This window comes from Triturus cristatus, chromosome 5_2, assembly GCF_964204655.1.
Source record: "Triturus cristatus chromosome 5_2, aTriCri1.1, whole genome shotgun sequence".
In the NCBI taxonomy this organism is placed as follows: domain Eukaryota; kingdom Metazoa; phylum Chordata; class Amphibia; order Caudata; family Salamandridae; genus Triturus; species Triturus cristatus.
In genome coordinates, this window is record NC_140588.1 from 514,373,028 (window position 1) to 514,400,582 (window position 27,555).

Consider the following 27,555-nt stretch of genomic DNA (forward strand, 5'->3'; position numbering starts at 1 on the left):
CCAATGCAGGGATCTGGGCCTAAATCCATTGTTTTTTTTGCTCACCATGCCATTCCAGTTTGGACCCAACCATATGCAAATTTGTCTTGACCCTCCGCCCAATTGGAACAGTCCAGCCCGAACTGCCTGGCCAGGTCCTCTCTAGATTGGAAACAAGCATCCTAGGACCGGTTTCGGGGTTTCATCGCTCATCAGCCAGGATAGCTTCACGCCAGTGGCATGGAGAGCACGTGACCCATGTCTGAGCAAACCCGTCCCACTCTGGTGACAAATGCAAAAAGAACAATTGATGGACAGAATGCAGAACAATGTCATACATTCACCCCAGTGCAGAGATCTGGGCCTAAATCCATCGTTTTTTTGCTCACCATGCCATTCCAGTTTGGACCGAGCCATATGCAAATCAGTCTTGACCCTGTGCCCAATTGGAACAGTCCAGCATATGGCTGGGTCTAAACTGGGGTGGTGTGGTGAGCAATGGAATGTTGGGTTTAACCCAGATCCGTGTGGCTGGTGGTGAATGTTTGCATTGTCCAGCATTCCGTCCATCAATTGTTTCTTTTGCATATGTTGCCCTAAGTGCGAAGGGTATGCCCAGACATGGGTCCCGTGCTCACTACACCACTGGATTCAAGCTAGCCTGGCTGATGAAGGGTGATGCTCTGAAACCAAGATGTTTGTTTCTGGTCCAGGGAGGACCTGGCTTGGCAGTTCGGGCTGGATTGTTCCCAGAAGGAACAGGGTCAAGACTGATTTCCATATGGCTGTGTCCAAACAGTGGTGGTGTGGTGAGCAAAAGAATGATGGATTTAACCCAGATCGTAGTAACTGGGGGTGAATGTTTTCTTTGAGTTGGGTGCGAGTAACGGGCGCTAATATAGAAATCACAACAATCAATATTAGTCCAATCTACACAAATAGTATTATTGCGGTGCGTTCAAAAAGGGGAGATACACCTTACTTCCCCAACCATCAATCCAAGATTGAAAATGACAATTCACAATATTTGAAGCACACGCGTTTCCAAGTCAAAGTATAGTACAATTGAGTAAAATACAAGCAATGATATAGACTTTGTTTCTTCTTTGGTGTTTTTATTCCTTACACTTCTTTTAACCAACGCGTTTCGTCGCTTGGGGGTAACACCCCTATGACTTGCTCAGGGTTAAAAGTAATACAAATACCAATTTTGTAATACACAAAACATTCATAAATTCATGTGTGGGGGGGATGGAAGTACGCAGGGTAAGAGTGATAGGTTTGTGGTCTGACAATGATCGGGGCTCAATGGTGGAGTCTGTTACTCAGTCCCATGTAGAGGCGGAGGCTAGAAAATGGTCTACGCGGGTGGCCAGCATGCGTCCCTTGATCTCGAGAATTGAGCCCAGGACCGGCCCAAGAAAGGCTTGGAGAGGAGGATAACTAGTCCACCCCCCCCTCCCCTCTTTTTTCCTTTTCCCTGATGACCAGAATTGCTGTGGGAGTCTCTTGGTTTGCATTCTGTGTGTCTCCTTGGGGAGCAAGTGTGTTTCCTGGATCAAGCATATGTCTCTCTGAGTGTTCTAGTAGAGTGAGAACTGCAGCCCTCTTGATGGGATTGTTAAGGCCTCGTACGTTGAGGCTAAGTACCTTGATCTCCAGGGTCAAGAGAAAAGAAAGAGGCTAAATAGTAGTGGGCGTGTAACTCACAGAACAGGCTGGGAGAGGCACAGGGGTCTGTCTGTCAAGAGAGCTTCATGCTAGCCCAGATATATACCGCGTTGGTCTGATGTGGCTCGTCGAAGGTGAACCCCAGTAAGTCAACCCAACCAGATAACGTTAACTAACAAAGATAGAATGGAGTCCAACATAGCAAGAAGGTCTAGACGGGTGTGGACAGCCAAGGCGAAGCGAATCCTCAGGTAAATCTGGGCTCCGCTCCCCTGCCTCAAATGCTTCATCTGGACCATTCAGCATGCTGTACATTACCTCACAGGGGGAATGATCCTCAGGTTTGCTGTCACCGGAGAGGGAGCGCAGCACCTCAAACCTTTCTATGGCCATGGTGGCCGGATCAGGGCGGTGACGCTCGAGCCGCGAACCTCGTCTCAACTTGCGGAGGTCTCTGCCGGATGCCTTATTATCTGTTAGGGATTGTCAGGAGTCTTGATCTTTGGGGTCTAAGTTGAGAACTTTGCATGCCTCGATCAGGGAATGTAGCTGGTATGTTTTGCTGTTTAATTGGAAGATAAGACGAAATGAATGGCCCCATGAATATGCAGTGCCCAGAGAACGCAGATGGCTGGTGACAGAACGGAACTCTTTCATTTCTGTAAGGTAGAGGCTGCTAGATCCTGGAATAGCTGGGGAAAATGTCCACAGAATAGCAGTTTCTGGGCCTCTGGCAGCTTTGAGTATTGCTTCTTTCTCTTTGAAGTTATATATACAAACCAAGATGTCTGCTGGTGGTCGAGGGGGTGTGCGCGAGGAGGACCAACCCGGTGGCACCGATCTATTTTCATGCTGTTCGTTGCCGTTCCCCCAATAAACACAGCTAAATAAGGCCTGGACATAGCCCTCGAGATCCATACCTTCTGTACGGGTAGGGACCCCTTGGATGCGTACATTGTTTCTTCTGGACCTATTTTTCAGGTCTTATGCATGCAGCAAATTCTGAGGCGGAAGTTCTGGGGCTCCGGCCTGCAGCAACACGTGATTTGTGCCAGCAATCCTGGTAGATGGAGGTAATCTTGATCGAGGAGGCCGGCTTTTGTTGTCAGAGGAACCCACCCATACCGCGTCAGGCATGCCAGTGAGCAGGTGAGTACCTACAGGCTCGGTCCTGGGTGTAGAGAGGCCGAGCCGGCGGAGGAGCCCAGCTACCCCTGCTTGCCAAAGATCAGTAGGGGCCCAGTTGTTGCCCCAGTGCACTAGGCCTCACGCTATAAGTCCTCCAGAGGCAGCAACTCCGGACCGGCACGGCAGTCGGGCGGACTCTCTGGCTGAGCACTTCACATTTCTTCCCCCCCCCGCCCCCCCCCCCCCCCCCTGGTGGTGTTAAGGTGTGATGGTGAAGAAGGGGGGGGGCGCCACTCGCGTTCCCACGCGGTCGTGCCAGGGCCAGCCTCGAGGGCGGGGCCGCTCATCGGGCGTTGCGTGGCCCCCTGCTGTTGCGCCCTTCTGGGTAGAGAGTGGGGGCGACCTACTGCACGCAAGACTTCCAGGCGCCTTTTATTTATGTGTTTGGAAAATCTGCAAGCTGTGCATAAACACGCACTTTGTACTTAGTCATTGCTTATGAGAAGCAAGGCTGGCATTAAAAGAGGCGGTTACTGCCAGCCTTGCTTCTCGTAAGCAACGACTAGAAGAACAAAGTGCGTGTTTACGCACCGCTTGCAGGTTTTCAAAACACATAAAAGGCATTGTCATTTACAATGCCAATAGTTCAAACTCTCACAAATGTGAGACCGATTGCATTACAAATGCTTGTTGGGGCTCATAACCATACGATTACCGTTTACTCTTCTGCTGCAGGGTACTATCTGCCAAAGTCCTGGTAATTACTTGTAAGTAACCGACTGCAATACTAGTCCCAAGATTCCTTAAACATCTTAAGCTGGTCATAACGTAGTTGCAATTGCAGTTCTAGTTTCCATGCCCGGAGTTACAGGATCGGGATAGGTGGAATTTAAGAAGTGTTAATGTGCACTCATTATGGGGGAAATTCTACCAACTGTTTCAAGTTCAGCTATAGAGGCAGGAGAGGAGTGTCCAGGAGATGGCCATGCCGAAGGCATGGAAAATGTTGAGATTTGGTTCCCAGGGTCTACCTGTGATAATTTCAATCATTTATCACAGGTTTCCTGGGGCTACAGTAACGTTGAACCCCTTTAGTATTTGAGATGCAGAATAGCATAACAGTGCAGTCTAAGGCTTACCAAGGAGGTGACTAGGACTAGGCACTCAGAACACAGTAAAACGCAACCATATCTCAATAACCATATGTCCATACAGTGCTTTACTTGATGGAAATAAATATACTTAATACATAAAAAGCAATATTGTACTTTAAATAATGGCAAAATGCAGCCCTCATAAGGTTCTTCCTTGCCAGTGTTAGTACCACAAACGATAACCTAGTATTTAAAAACTAGAAACAATATTACAGTTGGGGCCTGTGGCCAGTTTTATCTGACTAGTGCTCAAAATTTACACTGGGCATGCAAATCATATTTTCAGTGTCAGCACAAGAGACTTCAAAAGGTTAAAACTTCAAAATAGTACAACATTAGCATATCTCTGCCGCAGTCCAAAGTCTGCAACTTTGCAGTTGCTACTTTTCAAAGGCAAATGCATCTTTTTTGTGAACTAGAATTATTTGGGCATTTTGGACTAAATAGAAAATGTCTGCACATCAGAGTATAAGACCTCCAGCCCAAAGAATTGCACACAAATCCTCACAGACCTCAACCGTCACTTGGCATTGGGCCAAATTACAGTACCCGAACAGTCTCTGGAATCCCTCTACTCATTGGCTAGTTAATTGGGTAATAGCTAATTCCAATTCTCGTACTTCAAGGTGCCTATTGTAGATGGAGTCACACTTCTAAGCCCTCCACCTTGATAAATGCCACTCACACCCTGAAAATTGCAATGTTGTGGTACCTTCAGACCGGTGTGTACCACTGTGCAAGTATAAAGCTTGGAGACAATATACCTTCAGGGGTTGCAAACAGGGGTCCAAAGAGAGTTTTCAAGCGCTTGAGGTATTTACGTGCTCTCAATGATTTCAGACTCGGCATCTTTTTCCAGCCATATTTCAAACTCCTAATGTCAGATGTTGAAATCAAGGTACTCCTTGAGGCCTTTAGACACAGCTGAAAGTCATGCACAGAGCATGACTGGGCTAAGGATGAAGCAGGCACACCAACAAAGGTTGTAGACAAAGTGGCTTCCCCTGGGTGCCAGGCAGTGCCGAGGACCATGAATTTGGGGTTAACCTCCAGGGCCGGACTGGGAACTGAAAGCAGCCCTGGCAAATTTTGCCAGACCAGCCCCCGTCCGGCGCGTAGCGAGCGAAAGCAGCGAGCCAGCCCGACTGCTACTTGGGGCGTTTGGGGGGTTTATCCCCCAAGAAAAATTGGGAAAACGACAGACCAAAATGGTGAATTATACAGCACATTTTTCATTACATATTCAATTGTATCAACTTTCAAAGCACAGTAAATGGTAGATGATGACCTTAAAGAGCACCAGGTTACCCACCCAGGCATATGGACCTATAGACATTCTTACAGAGAGCACCAAAAATAGACACAAGTAGTGATTCAGAGAGAACACAGTAAAAGTGAGACCAGCCCCCACATGGTGTGTAGCGAGCAAGCACAGTGAGCAACCACTACTAGGGGGAGTTTGGGGGGTTGTCCTCCCAAGAAAAGTTTGAAGATAGAAAGGCCAAAACAAAGCATTTTTCAACACATTTTTCATTACATATTAGATTGTATTAACTTTTAAAGCATAGTAAATGTTTACCTTATGGAGCACCAGGATACCCAGTCATAAATCACAGACATTCCTGCAGAGAACACTAAAAAATGAAATGTCTGGCACGAAACATGAATTTAAATATAACCAATTTATTCTTCATATAAAATAGCATTAAGGCATTTAAAAACGCACTTAACTTCAAACAATTGTGCAAAGGTTCAGAGTAAAAAGTGTACAAGACAATGTGCAAACGTTAAATGATTTTTATATCCTGAGTTTTGTAAACCGTGCTCAAAAGAAGCATCGTATGTAAAGTGAGGCCAGAAACTGGAAATTCACACATAAGCACCTAGGCACTGACCCAGGCCTGATCACACCAGGCCAGAAAGCATGGAAACGTCACACATAAGCACCCAGGCTGCCAGAAGGCATGGACATGTCTCACATGGCACCCTAGCCAGAAAGCATGAACAATTCACACAAAGGCACCCAGTGGCACTGGAACACTTTTCAGAGTGTGGGTGCTGCCATCAATGTTGCTGTACATCAGTGAAGTCATTGGATTGAGAAAAATTCAAGAATCACACAAAGAACAAGGGTAGCAATTCAGCCTTGCTTATTCCGGGACATATAAAACTTAAAAGTATATGCCAAACCATTTAAATATACTGCACTCTGCATACTGCATCCTGCCTTATGGAAAGATTGAGCTAGTGGTGACATCCTGGTGACATATGTAGTAAAAGGGAATATCTTTAGGCCTGCAAAAGGTTCCTTTTGCCAGATCAAAATAGTAGTTTTACAACTGCACAGGCAGACTGCAGTGACAAGCCCTGGCCTTGACACATGTTTAAATAGGCTACTTATGTGGTTGGCACAATAAGTGTTGCAGGCCCACTGGCAGCCTTTAATTTACAGTCCTTGGGTACATGTAGAACCACATTTCTAGGGACTTACAAGTAAATATAATTTTCCAATTCGGTGTAAGCTGATTTCTATAATGTTTAAAGGAGGGATCAGCTTATGCAAATACAAGTTCCGGAGTCCGTGACAGAGTGCAGAGCATCATCTATAGACAGCACAGGCCTCACTGTCACCGACGAGACGTGAGCCTCTGATGCTGCAAAAGCCACCAGGCTGCTGTTACTGTTAGAGACAACAGGGCAGTGTTCAAAATTATTTTAATAATGCTTGAGTTGAAGGCGAGCCAGAGCATCGGGTATAAATACTGCACACAGATCTGTCTCGGAGAAGGAGCCGATAACTGGGTGAGCCCACTTTGGAATGAGAGGTGATTTGGACAAGTTTACAAAGCATCCAAGATGACAGAGCACCTTGCATACCCGAGAAGTGACATTCTGATTGACCCTTTATGAATCATCCAGTCTTTCAGGCATGAATGGACAGAGATCACCAGCTTGTGGAGAAGTCCCATGAATGAGCTCAGAGACTTGGTGAAGACACGGGGCAGATTTAAGTCTGAAGAATAGGACCCAAAATGAAAGTATAGCTCCGCCACACCTGCCGAAACACCTTAACCCAATGTGTGCGTTGTTTGTTAACAAATTATATATTCAGAAAGCACCACAAAATGTACAGGTAGTGTAAAACAAAATATAGGAAGGACATTGTATTCATTTAGAAATCTTCTCATTTACTCAATTGTTTGTGGTGATTATAGTTATTCTCTAGCCGAGTTTCCTGGTTGTATGACTTACATTTTGAAGGCTCAACTCTTGCATTTATTCCAGGTCCACAGATCACATCCGCAATTATGAAGACAGTACCAGTACATCCTGCACCAAATGCTTTGCTTACTATGTAGAGCTTCTGGGGGGGTTCCCGAACTGAATCCGCCTGACCTCCATGATAAGTTGTTCTGCAGCCTCCTACTCAGATCCCCGCTTAGCCCTCAGCATTGTGTCATGTGACTGGGGCAGCCCTCAGGCCTCTAGGGGTCTCGCAGAATGTGGTCAGAAGAGACAAAGCTTTGGGCTTGATCTTGAAGACTATAGGGTTGCCTGAAGACCCTGTAACCCGAGCAAGAGCTCTCCGGGAAGAGCCTGTGGGAATTATTTCACCCCTAAGAGATAGCTTTGCTGTCAGATGCCTGTAACTAGTCCTCTGTAACCGTAAAAATCTCTCTTCTGGTTTAGAACGACATAATTCTGAGTCCCCTGAATAAAATCTCTAGTTGGATAAAAATGAATTAAATACATCGTCAAACTATTTCTCTTTCTAATCTTGTGTGTGGGGTGACATTCTGGTTTGTCTTCTGTGACATTATAATTTGTATAGGTTCAAATGCCGGCACCTCAAATTAGGTCGGTGGATGAGGCCTAGGATTTTTTAAAATGATTATGGCGAAAGGTTTATTATGTTCTTCAGCAGGGCTTTCAGTGGGATGAAAAAACTGGGGTGGGGTGTCTCTCTCAAAGGTACGTGGTCGATGTTATTGAGGCCATGGCTTAAAATACCTAAGCTAAAAGCCTGTGCTTAGCAGAGTGTGTCCGCCCGACTGGTATTTTGATGCTTCGGTCATTGCATCCAGATACATAATACAGCAAGTAACATTATACTTACAACAAGCCAGCACTATTGGCTTTGTCAATGGATGTTAGTTGCACAAGAGAAATAAGCGACAACTATGGCTTCGTAGTATATAATATTGAAAATGCTTCCCTTCTGAAATGAGGAGACTGTGAAAGAATGATAACGAGGCTATTTGAAGTTGCATTAAAGGCAGCGAAGGGTGGCACTGCTGCAGAGTTAAGAGATTTTTTTTAACCCTGAGGGTGAGGGCAAAAATGGAGAGCCCGATAGGGACCAAACTCAGTGCATGCTTTTTAGAACTACACCGGCAGGACCCGGCCCACTTAAAGCCCTGTTCCTCAGCAGAACGAGACTGAGTGTGGGAAAGCAAACTCTTTCCCATTGCTGCCCTTGTGCTACCCCTTCCGTGTAGCGTTGATGCTGACTAACATTATCCACTCTACAAAAGCCCAATCACTTGGCATTGGCTGTTCCTGTTTTTAAATGAGTTTGTTCCACAGCTCGGCGATAACTATTAGTCTGGCAAGGAAGTCTGTGAGAGTCCCAGAGATGATGGAATCTACCCGGGGGAAGAAAGGCAGTATTTATTGCACTGCACAACCAACGTGCTGCTATTTCACACGCATCTATTTGCACGGAGGCTCATGAAGGTGTATGTCACTGCATCTCCCACTAGAGGGCACGGGGCACTGTGTTCAATGGCATCATTTACAAGTAGCGACTGAATACACAAAGCGCTTCCGGTTAATTTGGAGAAATAGAAGAAGAACACAAACATAAAAAGAAGAGGATACACTGCATGGGTATTCTGATTTATGTACTGATAGGCAATATTCTGAAGCATGCACGTCCTTTGCTTCATGGCTGATGCTCATGAGGCTCCAGCCAGATCGAGCAAAAAGTGTCCCCACCTGCTGAGCTATTCTCACTTCTATTTCGGAATAAAGAAATATACCTGCCTGAATGGACAGTTTTTCCGCGCCCTGTGCTGGCATCACAGTAGCATGGGAGTCAGTGGTTCGAATCTCGAAATTATGTGCATCAACTAATATGTTACACTTCAGTGCTGAGACTGGTACTGCCGCAGCCAGAACCTGGTGCTTAGTGTAAGGGACTAGAACATACTGCTTGGTAATGGATGGGCTGGTGGGGTGGTGAATTACGGTGGCCAGAGATAACATCTAATCAGACGTTTAAGGCAACATTAATCACAGGGGGGGTATCTTGAGGCCTTTCAGGGTATCCCACAAACAACGTCGAGGCACCAACACCCCGCCTAGCAGATCACAGACTCTATGAGAAGAACCAGCCCTCGAACACTGCCAGCCTGACCGGGTCCTGGTTTTTCTTCAGTATCTCCGGGAAGGAGAGCCTTCCACTGCCATCGAGGTTGATGGTCTCTATGGACTGAAGGAAAATGACCACACATGTCAATCAAATTAAGAACCACTCCTTTGCTGCAGGCACACAGGCCCATACAAGCCCAAAACAGGCTACAGTAATAGCTGCATTGTCAAACATGAGTCAGTTCGCAAATCTCCGTATACAAAACATGGCTGCTGCTAAAGAAAATAATTCAATACAAGTTCAATGTTTTGCACATGCAAGTGAATTCGAGCTTCACCATTTCAGAAATGTACATCTGGGAGATGCTGTTCTAACATTACCCAAAGGCTGTTTGTACCAACAGCACAAGATTTCCTAACGCAGACAGCACAACTACGAGATGTGCATCAAGCATGCGCACTTTCCTAACAGGACGGGCGCAAGGCAACATAAGAGGAAGCAATGCAAGCTTCCCTCTCAGGCAGGTACATATCTCAGTCTGCAGTACTTTTTAATGTTTTTTTTAAATGCAGAAGACCAGTATAGCACTGCGACGGTGCACGGTTTGCCAACACGCATCAACACGTTAGCATGGGCAGAATGACTGTAAGGTTTCTTCACACAAATTTCATTGAGTAGGATAAGCTACCCTCACCTAGTAACCGTATAGAAGAATGCGGGTTGAAAACCGCTAAAGCCATGGCAGATTTAGAATGCCCACAAAAGAAATTTGCATGCATTTAAATCCAAACGAGAATCATTTACGTAATTCATGATTACAAAATAGATGTAGAAGTACTTCTAAAGCATGAATGTGTCTGGCGAAGTAAGGGAGCAATAAAGGTCAGGAGCCCAAGGTACAGTTTAGATGGGTAACCAACAATTAAGGTGGCAGTATTTAGTGAAAAAGGGCTTCTTCAGGATCTTCTGAACCGCAGGATTTGAGCAGTTTTTAGGCCAGTCTGGGTGCTGCTCCAGACCCCTGCTATAGAGGGCAGTGTTCCAGTCTTTTGGCCCAGCGTCTCCTGGTCTCCAATTTGGCAATGTTTTGGCTTCCTGTGCGCACTGTCCACCTGAGATTGCCAAGTTCTGGTCTAGGTATGCAGGGATGTTGTTTCTGAAGTCCGTTTAAGTAACGCATGATGGTTTTAAACATGATGCAGCTCCATGGCCAGAGCCAGCATGGCTACTTCAGGGAGGGGTTGCCTAGCAAGACCAGCAGCAGTATTTACGATTAGTTTAACATAGCTGCCAAGATTTCAGATTGTTGTGTGTGACATTTTCACAATTTCAGTGTAATTATGAGTGACATTTCAACTTCTATGAGTGGCACTTTCTTGCAAGCAAAAATCAAGCAATGAAGAGGAGGGAAACATAGAAATATCAGACATTACACCCATTGGAGCATCGAGAAGCTCTAAGAAGGTCTTGCAACTGCTGCAAAGCACCAGAAGTCAGGAGAGTGAGGCACACATTACAGCCAGCCAGGACACTGTATTAGACTTGACTATGGAACTGCTTGCTCAACCCTAATAAAAGTGATTACCAGCACTGCTGAGTGGTGTCTGCCCCAGTGGGCGCTCCGCTGCCTGCTGCCCAACCCTGCAGCACCAGATGACTGCAGCAGGCGGTGGCTGCCACAGAGCTACTACAAACACCAGGCTCTTCACTACGTGACGCCGGATGCACTGAAAGTTGCACCAGCGTGGTCACTGCGCTAGATCTATAATTATAGGCTGCACTGACTAGGGCTGCCTGAAGCTTCAGAGCTCTCTTGGTCCTAAGAGGAGTTATCTCAGGCCAGTTCCCTAGGAATCACTGTACGGCCCTAGTCCGCGTCCCACCCAGTGTGGGTGCTGCAAGATGGCATCTGGTTGAACACTGCTTAGAAAAGGTAGCTGCATCGGATACCTGTTCTGCACATCATGTGATCATTGCCCAGACTGACCAGATAAGTTGCAGAGTCAGTGGTATCAGGCTAACACCATTGGCGCTGTGAGGCACAAGCAGGGTCCAATGTAAACGTATTCAGAAAGCAACCACAGTAGACTTTGATACGAAGTGTACAAATACAGGCACAGAGATGCACGTATTCAGCAGATGGAGCAAGACAGGTGTGACTGTGTGCACATTATCAAGTATATGGTACCAGGTAATGTAGCACTCCTGTATTGTATTCAGGGGCTGTTGCTGTTCCTCCATCTTTGGGTTTCAGGTATGATGATCAGCATGGCTTTCTGGAGTACCCGAAGCTGTTAATGTGTCTGTTAGTGAACAGAATGAATGCTTTTACCATGTGACGGCGTCTAGTGTCACTATGAAAATAATTTCAGAGGTTAAGCCCTTCCCAAGCAGAGCAACACATGTCCGGGATTTGTCATTCCTGTGTGCAATGTAAGATGGACCTGAAAAAGCTCCTCAGAAGGTGCTGAATCAACATATGCTCCTTGTGTACAGCGATGCCTGGAGAGCTCTTTCAGACACTGGCTTACGTCTTCCCCTGGGGATAGGAACACCTATCTAGGCCACAAAGACATCGGCTACATGTGGCATCTCTCAGGCTTCTGCCACTGATGGCTGTCATCACTCAGGCTGGAGGCTGCAACGGCGGAAGTACCGCTTGCCAGAAACTCATTCACCTACAGTCCACCCATTGCTAGAAATGTGACGTATTTGCGCGCCAGTACAGTATATATCTACAGCCAGTTACTAGGAAGAGAATCGAGGCTGCCGATCCTGCGCTTCAAGTTCACTGCAGAAGAAAAATACTATTACCAAGTTGCATTTCTATTTTTGCAATATCTTGCTACGTCACATGACTAGTCTTTTTTATTTGACACTTTTACGCATGGAAAAAGCTTGTCATTACAAATAATGAATATCATAATTTTTACCTTCTTGTCCAATACATTGAGGCGGCAGGCCGAGGCGGCAGGCCGACTCCAGGGCTCTGGTCCTATCACCCAGACAGAGCCGCCCTGTTGCAGGAGCCTCATTGGCTAATGGGTAGGCCGGGGCCTAATGGCTTTTGCTCTTAATTGCGGCTCGGGCCCGGTCGCGAGTTTACTCCTAGAGATGTTTATAAATCCCCAAAGCATTAGAAATCCGGTTTAGGATGATATCCAAGAAAGTTGATTTCGGACCCTTTGAAGCAAGGCATTGGGCCCTTTGTTGCTGGATCCAGTGTGAACAATACAAGACTCCATTGTGTTTTGGAAATTTAGGGATAGCGAAAGTGGGAGACTGTTTAGGTTGGTTAAACAACGAAAAGCCATGCTGATCCAGTAGTAGTGCAGTGCCACCACCTTATGCTTTCCTGGAAGAATGGTTTAGATTCTGGCTAACTTGTTGTGCCTTATGTTGTCTGACCTGCACTGCTTTTCTAGTATGGCACATATTTCAAAACCTAAAGTGTCTCATCTTGTTGGCCACCATCTTCGGCTGGGCACGGTCTGTGTACCACCCCCGCACCTGTCAGCTTTGTGGGATAAGTCATGGATAGTTATTCAACCAATGTGGAGCAGAGAGAGGATAGTGGATGTTTCTCTCCCTTTCCAATCGCTCAGACTCCACTGTCAGTTCTTAACCTGGCATTTAGTAAAATGTACATTATTTTAACCCCCCCCCCACCCCTTGTGAGTGTCTGACCAAAATTCATATTCTACTACACAGAATCTTTAAAGTCCAGCTAATCGTATTCATTTATTTTTTGGTGTCTTGAGACACATCTTAATCTTCCTTTTCCCTATAGGGATTGTTTGTTGGCCAAAATTCATTGTGGGAACCTATTATGAATACAATTGCATACACTAGGTCAAATCTGAGGAAATGGGGTGTATTATATGGTGTGGTTGTGCAACCTCACTGAGTAATACACTTACCAACCCCTTCAGGACCCTTGGGTTTCATTTGTCAGACCTTCAGCTCAACCCAGGGTAGCTGTGGCTATGAGCAGCAAAGGTTACAAAACCAGGTGTAAAGCATTTAAACTGCATCAAAACACTTGAAGAAATTGACAAGACACCAAAGAAATCCAACACCAGTTTATAAAAATAGACTGTATTTTTAGACTCCACTCTAAAAAAAGATCCACCAGAGGTTGGTGGAGATATATAATTTCCAAGGTATAGTAAACTGGGTTATTTCACGAAACCACAAACCAGCATTGGCAAATGCAACAAATTTAGAAACGTTTTCACCAAACGGTTTGGGGAAATTGGAATGCAGTCTCTTAATCACTCTAGTTGACCATCCCCGGTAGGGAGCCCGTCAGGAGGTTCAGCAGCTGTTACCTCAGCAGGTGAAGCAGTCTTCAGTCACTTCCAGGCACTTTTATCCTTTGCAGGCTTTGCTATGGAAGTGGTCCTGATGCAAGGGATGAAGGATACTGAACATGCTCAAAGAATGCTGTGGATGAAATGCGATCACCGGGGGTTTTGCTGTGACTACTCCTCCATGCACAAAGGGGGTGAGGCTGTCCTGGTCACAGGGTCGACGTCCCTCTAAGTCCTCTCAATGCTGTCAAAAGTCCAGTCGCCCCAGAACTACTGGTCACCCAGTATCGCCGTCATAGGCCAATCCTTCCTGGGTCAATAACTTGTCCTCTAGGAGTCCCCACTGCATTTTGATGACAATCTTGGGGTCAGCGAACTCTGGTGCAACTGTGTGTCAGGTCGGGGTCCCGGGTGCTGCATGCACCGGTTGGCAGTGGATGGAAGTCTTTGTCCCTGTGCTATGAACAGGCCACTTGGCTGGGCTCTTGAGATGCTAAATTCTCGAGTAGGACACAGTAGCTGCAGTCTTTCTCCTTTACTAGCCACCAGGTTCAAGAGGTGCATTCCATGCCATTTGAGATCAGAGTTCAGAGGGTCAGGGGTGCCCTACTTATTCTCAGAAAATGCAGTCAAGGCAGTTGCAGTTGTTAGCCAATGGGCTGGCAGGTTCCTTCTCACCTGATGAACACTTCCTGCGAAGTGTGACGTCTAGGCATCCGAGTATGCACCATTCTGCCCACTTCCAGTATAGCAGGACCCCTCTCCTGGTGTGTGAAGCTCCCTAGCCCATCCCAGAGATGCGGTTACCAAGGGACCTACACGCTCCTGGAAAACCAGTTTGGCAACTCCTCTCCCAACTGTTACCCCTTGGCCCTTCAAAGGAAGCTTCTCCATTGAAGCTCGCCTTTTCGGCCAAAACCTCCTTCCAGAGCAGGCCTCTATTGTATTCCTACCTAGGAGTTGTTAGCTTTCTGCCGTCCCAGGTAAGCGTGCTGTCTCGACTACAGGACACTGTGTGCAACCAGTTTGGGCACAGGGGGCTGACTGCAACAAAGTTGGAGCTTTGCTAATGTTGCACACTGCAACTTGTTACATTAATTGTGACCTGAGAATCAAGTCAGGCTATGTAACAAGTTGTTTGATACCTAGGATAACCCACTTTGGTCACACGTTCCAGAGTTAACACAGCTGATTGGGTCAGCATGCAACTCTGCACTGGCCAATTGGGCGACCAAACTTTTCCACAGTAAAAATGACAGTTCTGCATTTTCACTCTCAAAACATGTAAAGTTACATGTTCTGCCCGTGAAATATGTTGCACCTTGCCTTAGGACTTGATATGCCTTTTATAGAGGTGACCTACACATATACCAGGGGGAAGTCTGGGTTTGCCATTGCTTTAAATGGCAAAGTTGGGCCAGCAGTTAAACTGCTTTTACAGCCTGCAAATGGCAGGCTGGGAGTTTTGTTTTGCTCATGTCCCACCCACGGTGGCACAATCAGCGCTGCAATCCCTGGGGGCACCTTTTAACTCACATGCCTTCAGTACCATTTACTAGGGAATTACAGGTAAGCTAGCTCAGCCAATTGGTTATAAGCCAGTTCAGCTTATCAGTTTAAGGGCACAGGCACGAGGTCTAGTTAGTGCACCCTCAGAGTCGTAAAACCAGCAGTATCAGTCCAAAAACTTGGGGGTGACCATACAAAAGGAGGCATTTCCTTACAAAGTATATCTAATAGTAATTCAAATTCCTCACTCTGTTCAGGTCACTTTCGTAGCCCACTACTCCCTGAGCCTTGTTCTAACTGCTCCTTGCTAGGATACAACTGTCGGGAGTATATCCTCCTTAAATACTCATAAAATGTCTTATTTATACATTTTGGCTGTACATCAGTGCTCCATCTTTTTATTCGTGATACCCAGAACATTTTATTTTGGGCTGCTTCTATTTAAACAAAATTTACTCGCAGTTGTTCGTCTGTATATCCTTCCCTTTGTAGTGGTTGTTAGTGTTATTTATTTTCAAATGTAATTAAAGTCTTCTATGCCTCCTGAACTTTCCTACGCTCTTCTACTACCAGAAGTTATTACTCCTTGACAAGTCTGTAAGTCAATTTCTAACTCCTGTGTTCTTTATTATGTACCTTAATTTTTATTCTGTAAAAGCCCCTCTATTTCCAGCTTCATGCTGTGGATTTTGCAAATCTATATACCTTGGGCCACCTTCATTGCATCCCATTATATACAGCTTAGTTAAATAGGACCTGTGTTCTCATTGAAAGTGATCAACTGTATGTCTAATTTTGTCTTTAAATCCCACGTTTTGCACTTTTAAACTCCAAGCATGGTTGTAAAACAATGTACCCAATTACAGTTTTATAAACCCTGCAGTTTTCTCCTGAAATAAAATGAATCTCAATGTTTGCTATAGAGGGCACTGTATTGCTGCTTATCAAAGACACACTGTGTACTATGAAATCTCCCTTAAAGACATAGAATCTTTATATTAAAGAATACTGATGAGCAGTGAATGTTTTAAGCCTCACTTTAATCTCATGGCACAGGGCCAGAGGCCACCACCTACTTGCCACACCACCTATGCTTGATCCTTCTTTTCTATTAGTTGCATTGGCCGATCCCCTATTGCAGTCCTGGGGCTCTTGTGAAGTCCCAGTAGAGGAGTAACTTTTTTACAGGGTGAGAAGAGGCCACATGTTGTCCAAAACGCACACAGCACCAGAAACCGTGGATTCTACTGGCTTACACTAACTTTAGTATGGCCATAGACACGTCTGTGGGTGGTATAATATTCAAACTGGGCACTCAAATTATCCAGAACTTCAATGTTTAGTGATGCGTACAATACTTTACTTAAAAACAGTTTAAAATGAATGATCTTGATTATTTATATTCTCTAGATTGCAAGACTCGAAGGACAGGTGATGAGGTATAAATCTGCTGCAGAGAATGCTGAAAAGGTGGAAGATGAACTTAAAGCAGAAAAGAGAAAACTTCAGCGAGAGGTAATCTATATTCTCCTTTGTAAGAGTGGGTTTCTGTTAAAACTAGCCCTTGAGGGCTATCCCTATGATTAAGATAACTTGGTTTTAAGGTCTCTGTGGACATCCTTAAATATACCTCTTACAGCTAGGTACATCATTGCGGAGTGATGATTCTGTGAGGAGGGAAGGAATGCTGGGAAAATAATTAGGGCACCATGCTGTGCAATGTCCATGTCCTTTTGCATTTGTGTAGCTACGGGTTTTTCTGTGTTCCAGGCATATGAGCATAGATCGCCATCTGTTGTTTGGTCCGGATGTTTGCACTTTGTTTTTGTTCGAAGAAGTCTTGTAGTCACGAGGTAGGTGACTCCTCCTTTCGGTGATAGTGCACATGGGCATCGACTCCATCCTTAGATTGTTTTTTTCCGCCATCAGGTTCGGATGTGTATTGCTGTGCTCCGGTTCAGTACCGTTTTCGGACACCTTCGCCGCACAATCCACTACCCTCAACGGTATTGTTATCGATCGTGGTTCCTCATCGTCTCACTTCGAAAAACTTTTCATCAAAAAACTCTAGGCAGGCAGTCAGGCCTACCCGTGCCGAACGGATTCCCATTTAAGCTATCTCCCGGGTGTCGTGCTAAATTTCCATGCACCGACTTGCACGAAGTTTGCAACCTCTGCTTGTCCCTGGAACACGACGAGAAGGACTGCAACGCATGTCGATCATTCCGATCGAAAAAGACACTTCGTGATCGTCTGGCTCGGGCCACGAAATGCAGCATCAGAGCGACTCTATTCCGGGCATCCTATGAGAAGATTCCGGTATCCAACATCCAGCTCAAGAGCCAGAGGACAGAGAGCAGATCTTTGTGTCCGAGGCCGACTCCGACATGGAAGAAGAGGAAGACCTCACTGAGGGCTCCTGTGCCCATTCCACATAAGACATGGGCTCCGGTCCCTCCTTCGCCCTCTGGTTCAGGTCGGCACCAATAAAACGTTTCCGATGCCCCGCCCACCGGCCCGGCTCCAAAACAAAAAGAGAAGCCTTCTGGCTCAGGCTCGAGCCAGCCCCGCTCTGATGCCGAACAGACACCTTCAGCAACAAAACATAAGACCAAGCATCTATCGGTCAACATACCTTCGAGACTGAAGATTCCACCTTCGAGCCTTTCATCGCGGGAGCCGAAACCCTCCAAGCCCAAAGAATCTGAGCCGAAACCCTCCAAGCCCAAAGAATCTGAGCCGAAACCCTCCAAGCCCAAAGAATCTGGGCCGAAACCTTCCAAGGCCAAAGACTCAGAGCCGAAACCCTCCAAGACCAAACACTCAGAGCCGAAACCATCAACGCCCAAAGGCTCGCAGCCGAAACCTTTGGTGCCAAAATCTCCACGGAAAAGCAAGACACTCTCCCCAAAGACCCTCCACCTAATGAGCCAACTTTCGACTGAAACAGAAAAAGCTGGTTATAAACCATAAAACAGGACATATTCAGGCAACCATTCCAAAAAAACAGAAAGCTGACTTGCCAGAGAACTATCATATCCCTCTTAAGAAGAAGAATGGTGGCACTAACCTTTCTCCTCCTTATATTCCTCCCCCTCCTCGTCCTAATCCTAACTTGATTATTACACCATTAAATTCACCACCAAGGCCTATTACACCTAACCCACAGGATGAAGGGGATGGGGATGAGGATCAGGACACTGACGCTTGGGAGATTACCACACAGGTCCAAATACAGATAATGACCCTGATTTGTCTCCCTCAAGACCTACCCCACCTGATGACAACATTGGCTACCTCGAGCTCCTTAACAATCAATCAGGGAATAGTAAGCGCGCAACTCACCCGTGAGGGTCTCAAGGCGCGGGGGGTCCGCAGATCTGTTTAGCCGAAGAGCCAGGTCTTGAGGGTCTTCCTGAAGGTGTTCAGGGAGGGGCCGCGTCTGATGTCTGCCGGTAGCTCGTTCCAGGTCTTGGCTGCAATGTGAGAGATGGATCTTCCGCCTGCTGTGGCTCTGTGGATGCGCGGGGTTTCGGCCAGTGCGAGGTTGGAATATCGTAGGTTTCTTTATGGTAACAGGGCTGCTCATTATCATGGGGTAGAACTTCATAAAGAGCCTTTAGAAGAGGATTTCCTCTTTGAGACACTTTCTTCCTCACAAAGAACTACTCATACCTTGCCAATGCTGAAAGGCATGCTAAAACACACAGATTAGGTCTTTAAGGATCCTGTAAGGGCAAGAATAATAACACCCAGAGTGGATACAAAATACAAATCCGCTCTTACCGATCCTATTTATATTAAAGGACAGCTGCCTTTAGACTCTTGTAGTCTCCATCGCACGCTAGAGAGCTATCTCGCAAGCCACAGGAGAGACCCCCTCCTTCTGACAAGGAGTCCAAGCTTATTGATGCCTCGGGCAAAAGAGTAGCTTCACAGGCAGCAAACAACTGGCGCATTGTCAACGCCCAGGCGCTCCTAGTTTATGACAGGGATCATTATGATGAGCTAGAAAAACTCACTTGCCTGACCAATATAAATCTAAGGCTAACTACCTTATTCAGGAAGGGAACTTATTACGAACATCTCCATTAAATGTGCACTAGACGCAGCAGACACAGCATCTTGTTCAATTAACACCAGTATACTATTACGCAGACACGCTTGGCTCAGAATCTCTGGATTTATCCAGAGATGCAAACCTCCATACTTAACCTACCCTTTGACAAAGAGCATCTTTTCGGCCCAGCTGTTGATACTTTGCTGGAAAAGATAAAAAAAGACTGACATTGCAAAGTCCATGGGGGCTTTACAGTTACCTGCCAGTAGAGGTTCTTGTTGCTGCTAATTTTACAGGGGTGGCTCAAAAACTGTGTCCACTGAGAATGCCTCCTCCTCTTACAAGGGCAACAACCAATCCCCCTCATCCAGAGGTTAGTCTAGAGGTTTCAGATTAAACAACGGTAGGGGAAGAGGTAGCGGTAATTCTACACGCACTTCCCACGCAAACAAACAGTGACTTCCCTTCGCTACCCTTGATCATTCCAATCCTGTCGGGGGACGTCTCTCCCAATTCCTACCTGTCTGGAATTCAATTAACTCAGACAAGTGGGTACGACAAATTATCCAATATGGTTACTGCCTGTAGCTTACAAGCACTCCCCCCAAATATTCTTCCAAGAGCACATGCAATGTCACCGGAACATCTCACCCTCTTAAAGCAAGAGGTTCTATCTCTGTTAGAAAAACGTGCTATAGAGCCTGTCCCATTAATATATCAAGGGACCGGGGTATACTCCCTGTATTTCTTATTTCCCAAAAAGGACGGCTCTCTCAGACCTATACTAGACATCAGACAGCTGTATCTGTACGTAGTAGGACCACTTCCACATGGCCACACTCCAACAGGTGCTCCCACTACTTCAGCAAGGCGACTTTCTATCCGCTTTAGACTTGAAGGACGCCTATTTCCATATTCCCATTCACCCTGCTCACAGAAAATATCTCCGGTTTGTGGTGGACGGACAACATTACCAGTTCAAAGTTCTCCCATTCGGAGTAACTACAGCACCCAGAGTTTTCACCAAGTGCCTGGCAGTCGTCGTAGCTCATCTAAGAAGAAAGCACATTCATGTCTTCCCTTACCTAGACGACTGGCTGATAAAAGCCAGATCACAACAAAGTTGCCTATATCACACTCCAAGGACAGTCCAACTGCTTCACGACTTGGGGTTCACTGTAAACCTTACCAAGTCTCACCTCCAACCATCCAACTCACAAGTGTATCTAGGAGCCAAAATAGACACTCGCAAAGCTCTAGCGTACCCCAACCTAGTCAGGATTCACAACATGCAAGCTCTAATATCACAGTTTCAGACTCAACACTCATTACCAGCCTGAGTGTTCATGCAATTGATCGGAATGATGGCTTCTTGCATTTTAATCGTTGCCTATGCAAGACTTCAAATGCGTCCCCTACAAGAATGCTTAGCACGTCAGTGGAACCTGGCTCAAGGTCTGTTGGATTCTGTTGGAGCTATCAGTAGTTCCCCACCAAAAACTAAACCTCTCCCCCAAGTTTCTTACTCAGAACCATGGAGAGATAAGAAACATCCAGATCCCAATCAGCTCAACCTTGCAATTTGGCACCTGAAATCTCAGTTTGGCTACCTTAATCTTCTGTATGAATGTTATCAAAGAGGCTAGACGCCCTACCACAAGAGCATGCTACGCAGCAAAGTTGAAGAGGTTTGTCGTTTATTGAAACAACAATCAAATCAATCCACTGGATGCTTCAATACAAAACATCATTTATTATCTATTTCACCTACAACATTCTAATTTAGCGTACACATCCATACGCTTACATCTTGCTGCAATAGCTGCATATCTGCAAAATAGACAGCACTTGTCTCTTTTTAGAGTGCCTGCTATTAAAGCGTTTATGGAAGGACTTAAGACTCATTCCTCCTAGACTTCCACCTTCTCCAGTGCGGAATCTCAACATCGTCCTTACAAGACTCATGGGTCCACCATTTGAGCCGTTGCACAAATATGTAATACTATTTCTCACCTGGAAGGTAGCCTTCCTTATAGCCATCACTTCTCTAAGAAGAGTCAGTGAGCTCCAGGCACTAGCCATAGAGGAACCATTTTTGCAAATACATCAAAGCAAAGTGGTTCTTAGAACTACCTCAAATTCTTAACTAAAGTCATCTCTGCCTTTCATATCAACCAATTTTTTGAGTTGCCGGTCTTCTTCCCTCAACCAGATTCAGTGGCAGAAAGTGCCCTTCGCACATTAGATGTTAAGAGAGCATTTATTTATTACATAGAAAGAAAAAAACCTTTTAGGAAAACCAAACAACTCTTTGTTGCTTTTTCTCCACCACATAAAGGCAATTCCATATCAAAATCAGGCATTGCAAGGTGGATAGTTAAGCGCATTCAAATATGCTACATCAAAGCTAAACGCACACTAACAATTCCTCGTAGAGCGCACTCTACACGCAAACTAGGGGCTTCTATGGCATTCTTAGGAAACATACCCATAGATTTCATCTGCAAAGCTGCAATATGGTCTACACCGCACACATTCACAAAACATTATTGCGGATGTGTCAGCAAAACAACAAGTAGTGTGGGCCAGGCAGTTTTATGAACACTTTTTCAAACCACTGCATCAACTACAGGTTAGCCACTGCTTCAGAAATAACTGCTTTATAGTCTATGCTAAAGCATATGATCTACAGCTCATATGCCTCGAACGGAAAATGCTACTTACCCAGTATGCATCTGTTCTTGGCATATAGAGCTGTAGAGTCATATGCACCCACCCGCCTCCCCGGGTACCTTTACCTGTTGCAGTGATATCTTACTTGGATACAATTTACATGGACAGCTCCTTTTATTACTTTACTAACTCCATCACCCTGTACGCCAAAACAATCTAAGGATGGAGTCGATGCCCATGCGCACTATCACCATAAGAACGAGTCACCTACCTCGTGACTACAAGACTTCTTTGAACAAAAACAAAGTGCAAACATCCAGACCCAACACCAGATGGCGATCTATGCTAAAGCATATGACTCTACAGCTCTCTATGCCAAGAACAGATGCATACTGGGTAAGTAGCATTTTCCTTATGCCTCAATCTATCCTGGTATTCAGAACATTATAGTTGATGGCCCCACCCCTTTTAATTTCTGATTCCTGCGAAGATCATCCACCAAAACACAGTGACAGCAGTAAGAATATGCCCTCTGCAACCATATACTTGTCATAATTTAAATTGACAATGTGATAAATGTCGTTATTCAGTGTTTCCCCAAATTCCACATGAACTCTCACCTCAATATCAACAAACCTTGGATTGTCCTTTTCAGTAAACTCTTTCTGTTTCTGGCATTACAGCAGCTCCTATTTTTCTAAAAAAGTGTCTTCCTGCAACCAGATACTAGCAGTCATTGTCATTTCTTAATATATTGTTTCAAAAAAACATCTTTTTAATTTTAACACCTATTTTTCCTAAATAGTAGCTTGTCCTTTTCAGTCCATACCTTAGAATTATTTTGTTTTTTAATGGGGCTTGGAGTGTGTGTTATTCAGTCACATAATCCATGACTGGCAATATGGTTGGGAACTTATTTGCTCCCTCTCGGAGCCAGTGTCATAATCATTCCATGGAAGGAACCTCCCACGCTCTTAAACACCAATACTCTAATGTAGGGGCTTTGGCCATCTTCCAAAACGTAACAATCGCCAATTTGACCTTAAGCTATAATTGGTAAATCATTTTCCATGTGTGTTGGTCCATTCCCCCAGTGTTTGAGGCTTCCTACCACTGTTTTAGCCTGCGACCAATACCACTACACCCTTGGGTTCAGGCACAGTATATTTTACTACATACCCTTTATCTGCCAGTATTTTTTTCCAGAAATGACTGAATTATGTTTGAGCTGTGCTACATTCAGCCTTAGACAAGGCCTTCCCCCAAACCTACCATTCACCCAGCCCGAGGAAAGCCTTTGACTGGGATAGTCACTGGTATGGTTCAGCTGCACTTTAAAAAAAAAAATGCATTTCGTTTTGAAGAGGAGAGTTAAAAGGACCTCGTCAAAAAAAGATGGATTTCCCAGCATAGGAAATGTTGCTCTCCGCTACAGTACAAAACGCTGAATGAACTTGCATCAAACATGACAAAGCAGAATTTCACCCAAAGCTGTATTTTATATATATATATATATATATATATATATATATATATATATATATATTTATATATATTTATATTTATATTTTATTTGTTTGGGCTGGTATAACCGAATTAAAAAAAAAACTCCCAAGAAATTCTGGAGAAAAAAAAACGTTATAACTAAATTAAAGTCCTCGCAAATTGCCAGGTATGGCCACCTATACAAACCATAGCTCATGTACCTGCCATCAAAACTATAACTCACTCTAAATAGGTTTTTTGTGATCTTATGATATTTATACCAATAAAAACTGGACTTAACAGCACATCCATAGATAAAAAAAACAAATTCAATCAAGAAGTTGTACTGTACCCTGTTAATGGTAAGTTAATATGAGATTTTATCCATTTTATCCATTTTATGTCCAGAGATATAGGTGAGGTCATAGGCAGCCCCCAATTTTGGATGTGAGCTATGGTTTTGATGACGTAGATATCCCTTTTATTTTTTTTTAAGATAAATTGGCAAACTGGTGGGCAACCTCTGTGGAACTACACTGTACCACTTTTCCAGCTCCCATTCTTAACAAATGCTACTTTTCACCATAGAAGCTTCAGAGGCTGTTTAACTGAATTGTTGTTTTCTCACTAACATGTCAAGTCTTTCTTTTGTAAATGACACTAAGGGCCTCATTACGATGTGGGTTCGAAAGGCTCCGAGCGGCAGTCGGATTCTCCTAAACAGCATCGGAACCTATGTTTCCAGCCAACTCGGAAACATTTCTGACCAACCGATTATGATGGAGAGGTAACCATTCGGTCTTTCTGAAACTGTTCAGACAGGCATTCAGAGACTCCGAGTCGAATCGCACAGCTCTACGGACTGTGTTTCTGACTGCCGTATTACAATGCCTTTCCAAATCAGTCTGTCTGGCACGGAACAGCTGTTGGAAACTGACTTTGGGGGCCCTTAGCAGGCTCCCAATCACCCTGAGACCTCCGGTTGGGGCCGGTGGGAGTACCCAAGAGACCGCCCTTTAAAACCATGCACAGTGTGGCAGGCACCATGGGGTGCCCGCCACGGGGTGCAAGGTTCTCCGCAACCACCCCTTTACTCAATGGGAGCCTGTGTTGTAGGTCGGAACACAGGCTCCCATTGAAGTCAATGGGAGACTTTCCGAACGGTGTTCGCAACTATCTTAATCGGTCGGTCGGTCGGTCCCGATTCCGACAAGGAGTCGGTCTGATTGCTTTCCAACCGACATCGTAATGAGCTCTTATATTGTGTGGTTAAAAAAATGTGATTTGTACATTTAACCAAATGAAGCAACAATCTGAATTTGACCTACACATCATCTTTACTTCATCATATCAACTCCAAAATGATTTGTGTACTAAGTAATGTGGCTTATTGTTTTCTATCTAGCTTCGAACAGTACAAGACAAGATGGAAGAAATGGAGATGACCAACAGCCACTTAGTGAAACGCTTAGAGAAAATGAAGGCCACGAGGACTGCACTTCTTAGTCAGCAGTAGAGCGAAAGGAATGCTGGAAACTGCACTGCTCCTTGGAATAATTAGCCCTTACTTTTAATACGTACTTTCTCAATGGCACAAAATGTCGAACATCTGCCCCAGTGTTCAGTGGTATTTTAGTATCATAATTTAGCAACATTTTATAATTTATGAGAGAATGGAAACCAGTGTGAATCTTATTGAACAATGGTGGATGTCCCTGTTCAGCTTGGTTCTAGATTGAGCCGGGGCACAAGATGCTGTATGACTGTTTTTGGAGAGGAAGGGGGACGAGGTGGAATAGAACATTTTTGTTTGTTCACAACTATATAATCAAGTTTTTTTTCACAAACTCTGCTGCTTTACGATGCTGGGCTCTTGGAGACTGCTGCATGAAACAGAAGAGGATGCACTACTACAACTCTAAGAACTATACTTGCTCAAGGCTACGACCGTTAATGAAACAAGACACCACACAGCACAAGTGCCTTCTGCTTGGTGCAATATGGGCATCAATGCTGTACAATTGTTCAAACCTATTACATACTGAAATAAATTAATGCTAACATTTATATTTTAAAAAAGATACTTTTTTGAGCCTATGTTCATTCAACTTTATACATCAATGGAAACTTTTTTTGTAAGATATTTAAATTTCTATAAAAATGTAAAAAATAGGGAATGTATATAAATCTTGCATTATTGCATGGGTGGTAGCTCTTCAGAATTCTAGAGTATTATAATGGGATTATTAGCTCTTACTCTTAGTATAAGAGTAAGCACTTTAATACTAGTAAGATACAGGTATTTTGCTGTACATTGTAAAATTGTATCACAACTGCTGCTTGTGTGGGTTGGGTCCTCGGACAAAGAACTCTATTAAATGGACACTTTACTTACTCAGTGGGTGTTTTTGCTTTTCCTTACTATGACGTGATAAATTGGATTTATTTTATCAGACTATACCTTTTTGCTAGGCCTCAAAATCTAACCTGCAGCAAGAGTTCATCTTTTTATGAGCTTGTTTCATTACTGTCAATTATTGTGGTTGTTTTGCTGCTCTAGTGAAATTATAACCAGATTCGTCATCATTTGCTTTGCATCCCTACCTAAATTCTGACGCACAGTTCCACTGGTGGCACACAATTTGCTCACTTCAGAAAAGTCCTTAATAGTTTTGTACCTTTAAGATACAAATTAATTGTTACTTTGTTCAGTTCTGCCTCTGAATAGTTAGAATTTAACTTTACCAGTCACTGGGAAGTTTTCGAGCTGCTTTGGCAAAACAGCTGCTAGATAAAATACCGCAGGCATGGTACTTTATTCCCTTGGTTATAATCAAAATGATCATAAGTGCTGTGGTGGAAAAACGAGGTGAAATGATTCTAATCGGGTGTTTTGACAATACTGATATCAACACTGATTATTAAATCCCACAAAAAAGACAACTAGGCAACAGTGTAAATTTCAACTAAAAGCTCATCACAGAGGGATTACAAAAGTTGTCACTGGATGTGGGGTAGTTGTTCGATATACTTTTGAAAGTGTGATATTTTAAAAGAAGGTAGTTAGTGATCTTAAATGAGGCTCACTGAAGAACCCATTCCCACCTTTGAGTTGTATTAAGAACATCTGTACGAACAAAAAACTGTTTCAATTTAAAGAAAACCTTAACAGCTCAACCAAATCTCTTGGGTAAGTAAAGGTTTATATACCCATGTCCAAGTGGAAGACAGAACTGTGGATCAAACTTAAACTCAAGAATAAGGTAATGAATGTGCTCAGAATGTTATTTTGTTTGCCTGTATACATAAGAGTAAAATGTAAAACATTGACTTCAAGTCCGCAAAGCCTTGTAGAGATGTGCACCTCAATATTTAAAGAATAGAATCCAATGGTACAGTCAGAGCAGTGTAGCCTAGAAGCAAGTTCTTTTACAATGCTCCTTGATTAAGGGCTCACTTGAATGGTAGGTTATTCTCCAAACATGCATGTAAACTCTTCTATTTCTTCCAAGATTTCATGTTTCAATCTTATGACCAGAAAAAATAAAAACACCTGGTTGCCTTGAATGGATTTGATACTTATTTATGAAAAATGGTGACAGTAGCTGAAAAACATACATCTTTTTTTCTTTGAAGTAAATGATGTAATTGAAAGGAGCCTGAAGAAGAGCAAAGAGTATGGGTAGGGACGTTTTAGGAGTAGTCTTAGGTATGACGCATATAGCCCCGAACTGACAACTCTACTTCACTTAGATGCAGTATAAATCCTGCACTTTGGGGTTACAGTGTGTCCTTGTGGGGGACACCAGCCTACCTGACCCTATTAAAGCTGCAAATCTTCAAACCTGAATTTTTCATGAGCAAGACCTATAAACCAACAGCAGTTGGTTATCAATGAAAGATTGCAGAAAGTAAGGAAGACAAGAGAACATGTGAGAATATGTTTTTGATTGCAAGTAATATGGTCATATCAAGAAATTTTGAGAACCATACCTAGCAGATCTTACTTAACGTGTCAGGATTCCATCAGACTAGCACTCCCACCCCGCTCGTTTTCTGACAATTCGAATTAACCCTTTCGCTGCTAGGCCTTCCCCTGTGCTAAGCCTTTTTTTTGGGGCTATTTGGGGTAGTTCATGCTTGGGCCCCTGTAACTTTTTGTCCACATAAGGTATCCACACCAAATTTGCGTCCTTTTCTTCCAACATC

General features: G+C 44.3%; 1 protein-coding gene across 14 annotated transcripts in view; it reads left to right on the forward strand.

The window, feature by feature from the left end:
- Window positions 1–25,740, forward strand: part of LRRFIP2 (LRR binding FLII interacting protein 2) — a 412,043-nt gene extending 386,303 nt beyond the window's left edge. For all 14 annotated transcript variants that reach the window (XM_085607556.1, XM_085607555.1, XM_085607540.1 and 11 more), the window contains 2 exons: window positions 16,539–16,643; window positions 24,752–25,740. In XM_085607556.1, the coding sequence (XP_085463682.1) occupies window positions 16,539–16,643; window positions 24,752–24,862 (216 nt within the window). In that variant the 3' untranslated portion in view covers window positions 24,863–25,740. The remainder of the gene's footprint in view (window positions 1–16,538; window positions 16,644–24,751) is intronic.
- The last annotated feature ends 1,815 nt before the right edge of the window (window positions 25,741–27,555 follow it).